We start from the raw sequence: 13,233 nt of genomic DNA, 5'->3' as shown, positions 1-13,233 counted from the left end.
GCGATATGATTTCCAGTGTCTCTTCCCTTTCTAAATCCAGCTTGGACAACTGGCATTTCTTGTTCTATATATGGTAAGAGCTGTTGTAGAATCTTGAGCATTACTTTACTTGCATGGGATATTAAGGCAATAGTTCGATAATTACTGCATTCCCTGGGCTCCCCTTTCTTTGGGATTGGGATATATATTGAACGCTTCCAGTCTGTGGGCCATTGTTTAGTTTTCCATATTTCTTGACAGATTTTAGTCAAAATTTGGACAGATTCAGTCTCAGTAGCTTGTAGCAATATTGGTATGCCATCTGTTCCTGGTGATTTGTTTCTTCCAAGTATTTTAAGAGCAGCTTTCACCTCACATTCTAGAATTTCTGGTTCTTCATCATATGATTTTTCCGTGAATGAATCTGTCATCCTGGCATCTCTTTTATAGAGTTCTTCAGTGTGTTGCTTCCATCTTCCTTTTATTTCATCTCGGTCATTCAGTGTGTTCCCCTGTTGATTATTCAACATCCCTACTCTTGATTTAAATTTCCCTTTCATTTCTTTAATCTTTTGGAATAGGGCTCTTGCTCTTCCTTTTTTGTTGTCCTTTTCTATTTCTATACAATAACTATTGTAATAGTTCTCTTTGTCCCTACATACTAGTCGCTGTATTGCATTTAGGGTTCTGGCCGTATTTCTATCTCCTTTTGCTTTCCTTCTCTCTCTTACCATTTTAAGAGTTTCTTCAGTCATCCATTGAGGTCTTTCTCTCTTTTTAACTAGAGGTATTGTCTTTTTGCATTCTTCCCTGATAATGTCTCTGACTTCAGTCCATAGTTCTTCTGGTTCTCTGTCAACTAAGTTTAAAGCCTCAAACCTGTTCTTTATTTGATCTTTATATTCTTCTGGGATGTTATTTAAATTGTATTTTGGCATCATGATTGCTTTGTTCTTCTTTAGCTTTACTCTGATTTTCGATACGACTAGTTCATGATCTGTACTGCAGTCTGCTCCTAGTCTTGTTTTCGCAGAAAGTATGGAACTTCTCCATCTTCTGCTACCAATTATATAATCAATTTGATTCCTATATTGACCATTTGGTGATGTCCATGTGTACAGTTGTCTTTTCGGTTGCTCAAAAAAAGTGTTTGCAAGAAACAAATTATTGGCTTCACAGAATTCAATAAGTCTTTCTCCTGCTTCATTTCTATCTCCTAAGCTCCATTTCCCCACAATTCCTAGATCTTCTATGTTCCCTACTTTTGCATTCCAGTCCCCATGATTATCAAAACATCTTGTTTTGGTATGTGATCAGTGTCTTCCTGTACTTCTGTGTAAAATCTCTCCAATTCCTCTTCTTCTGCATTTGCCGTTGGAGCATAGACTTGGATGATGGTTACGTTAATAGGTTTCCCATTTAATCTCATTGATATCACTCGCTCAGACCTTGCGTTGTAGCTTCTAATTGCTTTTGCTATATCACTTCTCACTATTAAAGCAACCCCATTTCTTCTTAATTTCTCATTTCCTGCATAAAATATTTTGTAGTTGCCTGATTGAAAATGTCCCGTTCCCGTCCATTTTAATTCACTCACACCAAGTATTGTAATGTTGGTATGTTCCATTTCTTGCTTGACAATTTCTACCTTTCCCTGGTTCATGCTTCTCACATTCCATGTTCCTATTGTGTGCGTCGTACAACTCCGGACTCTCCTTTCGCATTTGTGCGCATGAGCCTCTGGGCTTCCTTTCGGCTTTGACCCAGCTGCGTCATTAGTCACAGCGCTACTCGTACTTGTCCTTTGTCCTTCCTCAGTAGCTTGGTGAGTGCCTTCTGACCTGGGGGTCTCATCTTCCAGCACTATCTCGTGTTGCATTTTGGATACTCTGTTCATAGGCTTTTCATGGTAAGAGGTATTCAGAGATGGTCTACCATTGCCTTCCTGAGTTTGGATGCATCTTAGTCTGGTGTCTCAGCTTTGACCATTCCGCCTTGGGTGCTCCTGCTAGGAGTCTAGCCTCTTGGTTTAGACTCCTGATGGCATTGCTCTCATCTTCTTCAACACTCTCAAACCCCCTCACCACATTAAGGTGTGCATCCTTGAGAAACTGAAATAAGAGGATAAAGCTGGAAAGAATAATTAAAGGAGTCCCTGCATCTCTGCACCAGTTGCTACTGTGCTTCATCACAGCCCTTCATTACAGGGCTGACTCAAGAGGTTTTGCTACTGAATGTAATCAGCTCACCGGTTTTTGTTTTAGGCTTCCCCCCACCCTTACACCAGGGGAAGCTAATACTGGCTGGCTGGCCACCAAATTAAAATTCTAAAATATAAGAGTTGTTACAGAGCTGTACTATTTTCTTCCAGGGAAATCAAGCTGGGTGAAACTGGGGTGTCTGTTATAGGCAGCTGATAATTATTATTAAGGTAGATGGGTATTGCATTGCATTCCTGAGCCTGTTTAATTTGGTTGCATGGATCTTACACCCAGCATTCATGATCATACCCACTTACTCCATCTAACTGAATCACAAATAGCAACCACTGTAATTCACTTAACACCATTTTAAAAATCCCTATTGCATTCATTGAAAATATGGGGAAATCCACACTTTCTCTGACAGGGTGGCTTGAGGGGTGTTAAGGGAAACTGATGCACATTGAGTGTTCAACTATGCACTCATGCACTTTTTTTTAGTAAAAGGGAAATCCTTCATAATATGAAAACCTGACCAGATTACACTGAGAGCAGGACTGCCCATCTTGTAAAATCATAAGAGCCCTGCTGGATCAGGCCAAAGGTCCATCTTGTCTGACATCCTGCTGTCATAGTGGCCAACCAGATCCCTATGGGAGCTCAGAAGCAGAGTGCAAGAGCACTTTCCCCACTTGCAATTCCCAGCAACTGCTATTCAAAGGCATACCACCTCCAACAGTGGAGGCTGAACATAGCCATGATGGCTAGCAGCCATGGATAGCCTTATCCTCCATGCATTTGAGTAATCCTCTTTTAAAGCCATCCATTGCTACTTCTAGTGGGAGCGAATTTCACAATTTAAATTTATTTATTAAATGTATATCCTGCCCTTCTTCCCAGGAGGAGCCCAGGGCAGCAAACAAATACACTAAAATCACATTTAAAACAAAAGACTTTAAAACATATTAAAACAAAACATCTTCAAAACATATTTAAAGAACAACTTTCAAAATATTTTTAAACGCGATTCCAGCACAGACACGAACTGGGATAATGTCTCTACTTAAAAGGTTTGTTGAAAGAGGAAGGTCTTCAGTAGGTGCTGAAAAGATAACAGAGATAGTGCCTGTCTAATATTTAAGGGGAGGGAATTCCATAGTGTTGGGGTGAAGAAGTACTTTCTTTTGTCTGTGTCACACCATGTCAAATGCACTCCATCAGCCATGTATGGAACCCCACCTTAATAAACCACTTGTTTATACTGTCTGCCTGGGATGGCGCAACCAGGGTGGAGTTGTAAAACCCCTGATAGGCCACAATACGTGATTAGCTGACTGCCCTTGGATTGGTAGATCCAAAGTGTGCAGGCCTGACTTATGGCCATGTTGAACTTCACATGTGTGTATTAAATTTCAGCTAGGAAGCTGCCTGCTCCTCCCATGTAACAGATGCATGTGTGTCTAATTTGCCACTTATGATGCCCACCGCAAGAACCTACTGCAAATTGGGCCTTCCCACTCAGGGATGGCTCAAGACATTTTGTTATTACAGGTGGGAAATCTTAATAGGCACCCTCCCACTTCCATGGGTACGCTTGATCACATGACGGACATGACTGTCACTGTGTGACACAATGTTTGACCTAGAAGTGAGATCTCTGCAGGAAATTCATCTTGCTTAGAGTGTTGGTCAGTTGCACGTCCTTTGAAAAATTATGTATTTGCCTCCAAAGAATGTGAGGGGGCTGCCTACTGAGGCCCAATTACATTTTTGTGCGCATTACAGCATCTGAAGCCTGAATTTCTTTAGCACTGCTTGCTGGTCAGCAGAAGTTGCAATAGCTCCCCCTGGCAGCACAATGCATGAATGACATGTTCCATGCTTGTTCACTGCTCAGTGCTGCATCCTGCTTTTTCTCCTTGGATCTGGCCACCTGAGGCATTTTAAGGATCTAACACTGCAGCTTTCTTTTTTCTGTATTTCCCTACCCCCCACCCCTCTGTCCCACATTTCTAGAGGTGTTGGTACACATAATATCCCGGTTTGAGGAGCTGTTCAGCCAAGCATCTAGATTAATGGTAGAATTATAATAATGATAAATTAGCATGTACTGTGCATATGGAGAGTTCGGAGTAAGTCATGCACATTTTTACTTGAAAACATTAACATTCTGTCTTTCTGCTTCAGGAATGAAACACCCAAGTAAGCTATCAATTTTTTAAAAACGATTCTGTGTAAAACGGACAGGGCAAAAGATCACAAGAGAATGCGCGAAATAAAATTTAAAAACACAGAAAGAGAGCTACTCATCTTCTGATAACAGACAGCCAAAGGTTTGCTGAAAGGCAGAGTTTCAGTTGGCAACAGGGTACCAACCTGGAGGTGAGGCCAGAGAGAAGGACTCTCTGTCTTAGGAGCTGAAAAGGTTCTCTTGCATGGTCCTGCCAAGTGTGTTATATTGGCAGTCCTTATGAGAACCCTGTAAGGTAGGTCAGTAACTTATTGCCATATTGAAGGGGAGGGAGAGTTTAAAGCTAAAGATAGTGAACCTGTTCATCCCCCATAGGGATATAATAAGCTGCCTTGTACTGAGCTGGACCATTGGTTCAATAACCATAGTATTGTCCACACTGACTGGCAACAGCTCTCCAGGGTTTCAGGCAGGGGACACTCCCAGCCCTACCTGGAGATGCTGTGGATTGAACCTGGGACCTTCTGCATGCAAGGCAGATGCTCTACCACTGCTCTATGCCCCCACCCCTAGAGCAGTCCCAGAACTGCAGCCAGTAGAGAATAAAAGGACACTTGTTGGATGAGACCAAGGATTTGGCCCAACATCCTCTTCCCACTGTGACCAACCAGATGCCCACAGGAAGCTCACAAGCAGAACATTTGGCACTGGAGATAATATATAACCATCATACTATTAACTATTGGAGTCTGATCTCCTTTTAAAGGTCTGCAGGTTGGTGACCATCACCACATCTTGTGGTAGGGAGTTCCATAGTTGAACTAACCTGTCTTCCAACATTCAGTTTCATTTGATGACCCTGGGTTCTAGTATTATATGAGAGGGGAGAAAATTATCCCCCAAACCACTTCATCCACACCTTAAAATGATCCCCCACACCATACATACCTTCACACACCTCTAATACGTATGCCCTCGCTTGCCTTTTTTTTCTGAAACTAAAAAGCCTTTTCTTGTTGCTCCATCCCTCTGATCATTTTGGCTTTCCTTTTCTGCATCTGTTCCAGCTGAGGGGCGGCAACCAGAATTGCTCACAGTATTCCAAGTGTGTTTGCACCATATGGAATAAGTCAAATTTGATCTGACAAGGATCACAAAGCTTCCCAGCAGTGATTTAAAATAGGCGTGAGAATGAACGTTTTTAACCTCCTGCGTATGAATTATCAGCAGAAAGCTCTGTTGGTTCCCATGTTACTTTCTCCTTGTGGCTGTAGCTACAGGACCATGTGATGTGATAGATTTTATTTTATCTAGCACGTGGTAGCCAGGGTAGTGACCTTTTGCCCTACAGCCAGCCAGTAAGTCCACGATTGAGGCAATACTTGAGCTGGGGTTTCTCATGCCTTCCCCTCTTTTCTGCTATTCTGTCTCCCACAGAAAAGTGGACATTCATTTGTTGTGCAGGAAACCTTCCATCAAAGTAGCACATCTGTTGCAAGGATAGTGTGTGTTTTCAGATTGCAGTCCAAAACTATAAAGAGAGAGAGAGAAAGAGCTGCTAGCAAGCACTGCAACAAAGAGTTAGGCCCCCAATGTTCCCTAAACATGTATTTCTGTTTTCTTACAGAGCATGTACATTTTCTTACACACTGTGAAAGGAACACCATTTGAGACGCCAGATCAGGGGAAAGCCCGACTGCTGACTCACTGGGAGCAGATGGATTATGGTGTGCAGTTCACTGCTTCCCGCAAGTTTCTGACCATCACACCAATTATACTGTGAGTATAAAAAGAAGGCTTGGGGCTCAAATTGCCAAACGTAAGAACAGTCCTGCCAGATCAGGCCAAAGGGTTATCTAGCCCACATTCTGTGCCCACAGTGGCTAATCAGATGCCACGGAGAAACCCACATACAAGAAATGCTGCTGTTCTCCAGCAGCAGGTGTTCAGACACAGGATGCCTCTGATCCTGGAGGTAGTATACATCTGTGTTGACTAGTAGCCATTGATAGCTTTGTTGCCGCCCTCCTTTTGAAGCTGCCTAAAGTAGTGGCCATCACCACAACTTGTGGCAGCCAGTTCCATGTTAACTATGTGCTGTGTGAAGAAATATTTTCCAGACCCACTGAGCTCCTTCCTCCCGTTGTGCCCTGAGATCTTTTTCAGAGGAAATAAGAAGATGAATCTTTTAATATAGAGATGCTTGTGCTAGATAAGGGAGAAGGAAGAGTACACAAACCACCTTGCCACTACCATCCACTTGCTCTTCAACTTGCTCTTTCTTTACCCCTTTAGGGTGGAAACAAATTGACTAGGGACAATATAGGTAGCCTCTTGTTTATAGTTCCTCATTACATCACAGTGTGAGAACCAGTATGGTATCGTGGTTAATGGATTGGAATCTGGGAGACCAGGGTTCAAATCCCCACACAACAATGAAGTTCACTGGGTGACCTTGGGCCATTCACAATCTCTCTGTGCCTATCCTACTTCACAAGGTTGTTGTGAGGATAAAATGAAGAGTTGGGGGGAGATCCATGTATGCCTCCTTGGAGGAAAGGTGGAATATAAATGTGATGATAATAGAAGAGCTGAGCTTATTTATTTTTTCTTGTTTGCAAGAGAGGAATGGCATAATTTCACACGGTTGTATCCCTTAGTTTTTAAGTAGTGCCATATGGTTCTTGCTCAACTGTTTATTTACAACGTTTGCATACCACTCGATGGCTTAACAGTCTCTGGGACGTGAACAACACAACTTATATAATCAAAAAACACAAAAAAGCCAAGCTGTCAAATACAAATTGAATAGATAAAACCCGCAGCAGCAGACTGTATAGAACAGCATTAAAAGATTAATTTTAAAATACCTGGGAATATAAAAAGGTCTTCACCTAGCACCCAAAGGAGCATGACATGGATGTCAAGTGAGGCATCCCATGGAGGGTATTCCATATGTTTTCTACCCTCAGCCTGGGTTAGTTGAGGAAAAGGAGCACATGCAATTCAGTTCTCTCCTTTTGTTTCCTTTGCAGTTATTTCCTTACTAGCTTCTACACGAAATACGACCGGATACACTTCATCATCAACACTATCTCTTTGATGAGCGTCTTGATCCCCAAACTGCCCCAGCTACATGGTGTCCGCATCTTCGGGATCAACAAGTACTGAATTCAGGTGTCTTTTTTCCCGTTCCGGTGAGCTGTGAGAGGCCAGTGTGAGAACCCCATTTTCTTAGTTCTGGCTGCGTCTTCAGGATACAATTCCACGACGGCTCTTTTTTTAAAGAAAGAGCAGATATTGCACAGGATTCCAAGATCCAACAGAACTCAGCCAGATCAAGTAATGCTTGAATCCTGGGTAGAGTTTAGCTTGCAGAGAGACAAGAGGAAGCTACAACTTGATTATCATTCTTTTCTCTGAAGAATCTGAAAATAGGTACAGACAACACTGATATTTAAAAGGTACTCATAGCTTGCTCTCTGGGTAATGGAAGGCATCTAGCCCAGAAGGCTGAACAGATATAGAAAAGTAGGAGCCTGTTGCAAGGCAATGTTTAGGATTATAACAAATGCACTTTAACATAAAACTGTCCCTTTTAGGGAACTTTGACTTGTTCGTTGAAAGGGCTATATCAGAAATTTTAAGATGCACACTAGGCATAGATTTCCCCATGATTTGGAAACCTTAGTTGATCATTTATAGATGACCTTTTAATGATTTGGTAGGCAGCTGGGACAGAATCTCAATCTTTCTTGCAGGTGCAAGAACAGTTTTCCACTTACAAAGCAGTGCTCTTCAGAGTTTTCTTTGAAAAGCCTTTGCTACATATAAAAGCTTTTTACCATCTGAGGTTGGGGGAGTGGGGTACTCTACAGGGGAAGTGCTTAGATGTTAAAAACACAACTTGGGGCCAGAAGGAAGAAGAAGATAATCAACACGTGTGTTGCAATGGGTACCGTGGTTTGACTGGCACAACTGCCTCACTACAGTGTTTTTTTTTGCTGGATGGAGAGCCAATGGCCGAACGACCACTCTCTTGAAACATGAATGGTTTACTATAACATTATACAGTGATCGTGGGGCAGAAGACAAGAGATGATGCCAAGGGACTCAGGCCTCATTCCTGGTCTCTCTTTGTTGGAAATCAAACAAGTCAGTTTTGTTGGTTAGACCGCAATTGTTAAATTCATTCACTGATTCATGCCAGCACTGGGATTCAGAGACAGCAATCATGTTACTACCCTTTGTGATGTCAAACTGAGATGATGCCTTTGTTTCTTGGACACCTGCCATCCATGTGTTTGAATGGGCTTTTGCATAAGTGCCCCACCATCTCAGAATAAAAGCCCTGCCTTGCTTTCCCTTACCTAGAAAGCAATAGGTTACTATATTCCTGATGTGAATGGGCTGCTGCCTATCAGTCTGCTTTCTAAACAGCAGTGGGGTTCAGTATGAGGAGGAGGATTCTCTTCTTCTAGTGGATTACTAAGTGGATTATTTCTTTCTACAGCTTTTTATTAGGAAGAAGAAAGCAAACAACCCTGTAATACTGTATGTTATATCATGTAATTGCCAACAACCTTTAAAGCGCAGGCTGCAGTTCAATAGTCTGAACATCAAGAAAACTGGGTTAAGTTTTGATAATCAATATCATGGATATGAGCTTGGTTCTTGTTGTCAAGGATGTAGCCTAGTCTAAAAAAACCACACATACAACACTATCCCCCCCCAGCCCCTCAAAAACACACTCATTGCTAGCTAGGAAATGATTTTATAATGGAATTAAACAGGGCTTGAGTATTTTCTGAAATCCATTTGTCAGAACCCCTAAAAAGCAGACGTTGGTACTAACTTGACATTGGAATTCTTTCCTTACCCCTATAATGGAGTAACAGGCAAACATTTGAGGCTGGAGCCAAAACATTGGAAGTCATTTTTCTAGTTTTAGAACTATTTTGGGCACTTCACTAAAAGCCAAAGGAGGCTATTTTAAACATCACCCCCTGCTTTTATCATTCTCTAGGGCAGTGGTGGGGAGCCTCCAACTTGCCAGCCCTCATGGCAGTGATGTTGCTGCTGGGCTACACAGCAAGCAGACCAGTGGTAGTCAATGATCTCCATCACAGTGCTGGGTTGGGCAAGGAGGTTTAAAGCTCTCCACCTAGCCCAATGCCATAATGGAGATGGACGTTGCCCCCTTCTTGCTGTTCCCTGTTACCAATTTTGGTACAATCTACTTAACAAAAAAGATTAAACCTACTGCAAAAATTAGAAGGACAGCTAAGGAGGAAATATCTCATTTAATATCCAAAGCTTCAGAGACAATGCTACATGGCAGCAACAAGAAACAAAGGAGGGAAAACAAATGTTAAGTCAGGGACGGGGAAGCTGTAGTCCTCCAGGTGTTGCTGGACTACCATTCCATCATCCCTGACCATTGGCCATGCTGGCTGGAACTTATGGGACCTGGAGTGCAACAACATTTGGAGGACTGTAGGTTCCCCCATCTCTGTGTTAAAAGAGGTACAGTGAAGCTGCATTGGCATAGCTAAAAGGTAAGGTAAAGGTGTCCCCGCACTTGTAGTGCGAGTCATTTCCGACTCTTAGGGTGACGTCTTGCGACGTTTACTAGGCAGACCGTATATATGGGGTGGGATTGCCAGTTCCTTCCCTGGCCTTTCTTTACCCCCCAGCGTATGCCAGGTACTCATTTTACCGACCACGGATGGATGGAAGGCTGAGTGGACCTCGACTCCTTTTACTGGAGATTCGACTTCCTCCTTCCGTTGGAATCGAACTCCGGCCGTGAGCAGAGCTTTCGGCTGCGTTACTGCCGCTTACCACTCTGCGCCATGGAGGGTCTTCATTGGCATAGCTACAGGCTAGCAAATCACTTTTGGGCTTGTCACTTGTATTTTTTGGCAGTATATATATTGCAGTTGAAACGCCTGGTGCTTGAACCAGTAATCTTGGAATCAAAGGCTGGGTCCAAACCCAGGGAGCGACTGTGACTGTATGTGCTTGGAGCTCTCTCTTCAGACACAATAGGGAAGAGGGATGCCCAACATCCACCCTTGCGATTGACAGTCAGTAAGAGATTTCTGGATTGCTCATGTAGAAATACCAGGACCCTGGTCATCTGCCCATGCTTGCTTAACAGAGCAGGACCTTTTTCCTGTTACACTCAAGGCTCCAGTTCCTGGGCCTGATAGCAGTGATCTAGCCCTGGCTATTACTTACTCTTGAGACCTGGTCATGAATAAGGCTGTCTGGAGACTGCCTTTGGCCCTGCCAATCATTTGTCATGTTAATTAAGTTGTTTTTTTTTTTTTTAAAGTGTCACTAACAATTATAATTAAGTGTAGACATATGGGTTTATGAATTAGGAAGGCAATAGTTGCTTTAAAATTACAAGTAGGCAATATACACTACTGGTGAAGATGACAGGTGTTGGTCAGAACTTGTCATCTAGGCACAGAGAGGGAGGCAGGATCTTCCCAGTGTAATTCTTCTCTGAGAGAAGTCAGTGACCTTCCCTACTCAATACACTTATCTGTAAAAAGGATTAATGTCGTAAGCTTTTCACCAAAATCCTAGCACAGTTAAGATTCTGAGCTGCTCTTGACTTTACTTAGAGCCTGTATTTTGATTTCCTGTCTAAGGCAACTTGAAAGCAAGGTACTTTTTAAATATTCATTAAAAAAGAAAATAATAAGAACAGCATGTGAAATATACCAAGGAGGAGAAGGGAATGCCCATGGCATCCTTCATCTTCTCTGTTTTCGAAACAGACATATTTAGTAGGTGCTTTATTTATTTTTTGTTTTTTACTTCTGTTCAGTTCAATTTCTCTTTTCTTTCAATACTAGACCTTCCTTCTCCTCCTCTCCCCACCCATTCTACATTCTGCTGAAGAAGCACAGTTACTAAGATGTCAAAGTAATACTGGGACCCATCTCCCAGTTTTCAGTAGTTCAGCAGAACATAACCAAAAGTTGAATTTCAGTAGTGCTTTTAAGAAATGAGCAAGCACTCAGTTTTAACCCCATCTCTTGCATTGATGACAAAGCAAAATACCATGAGGAAATCACTGATTTCAGCATAGATTTCTGTGAAAGACATTGTGCTCATTACATGATATTATGCCTAGCTCAAAATATGGATAACTTAAAGGGCTTGTATATTTATTAGCACTGCTCCAGTGTAGGTGGTCAAGGCCTTAAACACAGATCTAAGTTGCGCTCTTCTGAAAAACCAGTTGATGAATGTTCTTTTTCAAGGGTATAAATCATTACCCTATAAAAAGTAAAATAATATATGAAAAGAGCTCATTAGGACTATGTCTAAACACCAGCCATTGTTCCTATCATTCCTTTGCAAACTTCTGCTCCTATACCTTTTTTATTCTTCTGTGCACTGAGAACATTGCCCAGAGTGGCCCATTCAACAGCAATAGTGCTGTCAAAACGCTGTAGGCCAGCCACACAATCTGATGCCCTCCGGATGTTTTGGACTACAGTTTTCAACGACCGTAGCCAACAAGGCCAATGAGATGGGATGAAGGGAGTTGTAGTCCAACAACATCTGGACAACATCAAGTTGGAGAAGGCTGTTCTCAAGCCATGCCTCTCATTGTCTATAAGAGTTCCTGCTACAGCTAAGTAAAGGGGGTGAGCTTATCTTCATGAAAAACCAAACAGAATTCTTTACAATGCTGTCGGAAGGCAGAGCTGGGGTCCCAATCCCGGGGAGCTGGATCCCGGAGAGTTGGGAGAAGAGTATTCGGATGGATGGCAGAGGGAAGGGGGAGGAACTTCCCCCCTTTGGAGCGAAGACGAAACAGAGGAACTGCCAGTGATAAGGTCGCTTAGCAACGGGGAGCCTGAGCCCTCCCTGGACATTCTCACGCCTCCCCCTCTTTCAGGCTCAGAGCAAGAGGGGAAAGAGGGAGGGCTGCTCACAGCCGAAAAGCGGGGAGGCAGTTTACCATCAGCTCCTCCCCTATCCCCCATCCTGGAATCAGAAACTTCAGAAGAGGAGGGGGTGATGCTTCCCCCCTCACCGCGCACACGCAGACAGCTGAAAAGACAGGAGAGAAGGGGGGGAAGGTGGGCAGTACCTGAGGGGCAGTTAAGGAGGAGCGAAAGATTGCGCGCCCGTTTGGCCCCTTCTTAAAGAACAGGCGGGAAGAAGTCCCTTGCTCTGTCAACTTTCTCCCAATGCCGCAGGACCTGTATCCCTGTATTGCTTCATGAGAAAACGCAGTCTTTGTTTGGACATTACCCTAATAAAACACGAATTAACTACAGCCGTTGGTCTGGTTCCTGAGTCACATCCTGGGCCTGACAGCTTGACAGAGCCACCTAAATCACCCTCAACGCTCTCTTCACTTGACTGGGACAAGATGTCAAAGGGAGCAGCGGGGGGTGACAAACCCCACTTCTGAGACGGAAGAAGTGGAACTCTTGAGGACTAAGGTAGCTGATTTGCAGACGGATGTTCAAGCCCTGCTAGCAGCAGTCAAGGCGCTGAAGACGGATAATCAAACCTTGAAGGCCACGATAGACCAGATGCGAACAGCCCCTCCAGCTGCCGTAGTAAAGGTTCCCATTGGATTGCCCCCAAAATACGCGGGACAAAGTGATCAGTTGGCAACCTTCGTGGCTCAATGTGAGTTATATCTGGATGTCAGGCACACGGAATTTCCAGACGATGGGGCTAAAGTAGCTTTCGTGATTAGCCTCCTGGAGGGAGAAGCTGCAAAATGGGTGACTCCGTATCTCGTGAGAAAGGATACTGTCTTAGGAAGGTACAGAGGATTTATACAGGAGATGACCGAGATGTTTCAAGACCCGCAAA

The 13,233-nt window shown here is 43.3% G+C and overlaps 1 protein-coding gene across 9 annotated transcripts in view; it reads left to right on the top strand.

The window, feature by feature from the left end:
* The window catches only part of ORMDL3 (ORMDL sphingolipid biosynthesis regulator 3), a 44,548-nt gene extending 32,068 nt beyond the window's left edge, over positions 1-12,480 (top strand). For 7 of the 9 annotated variants that reach the window (XM_061588930.1, XM_061588926.1, XM_061588927.1 and 4 more), the window contains 2 exons: positions 5,999-6,150; positions 7,407-12,479. In XM_061588930.1, coding sequence (XP_061444914.1) covers positions 5,999-6,150; positions 7,407-7,542 — 288 coding nt within the window. In that variant the 3' untranslated portion in view covers positions 7,543-12,479. Of the gene's footprint in view, positions 1-5,998; positions 6,151-7,406 lie in introns of all 9 variants that reach the window. The other 2 variants (XM_061588934.1, XM_061588933.1) reach the window with 1 other exon arrangement.
* Positions 12,481-13,233: the final 753 nt, after the last annotated feature.

Source organism: Rhineura floridana, chromosome 11 (assembly GCF_030035675.1).
Source record: "Rhineura floridana isolate rRhiFlo1 chromosome 11, rRhiFlo1.hap2, whole genome shotgun sequence".
NCBI lineage: Eukaryota > Metazoa > Chordata > Lepidosauria > Squamata > Rhineuridae > Rhineura > Rhineura floridana.
Note: the sequence above shows the minus strand (reverse complement) of the source record. Positions and strands in the feature narration are given on the sequence as shown.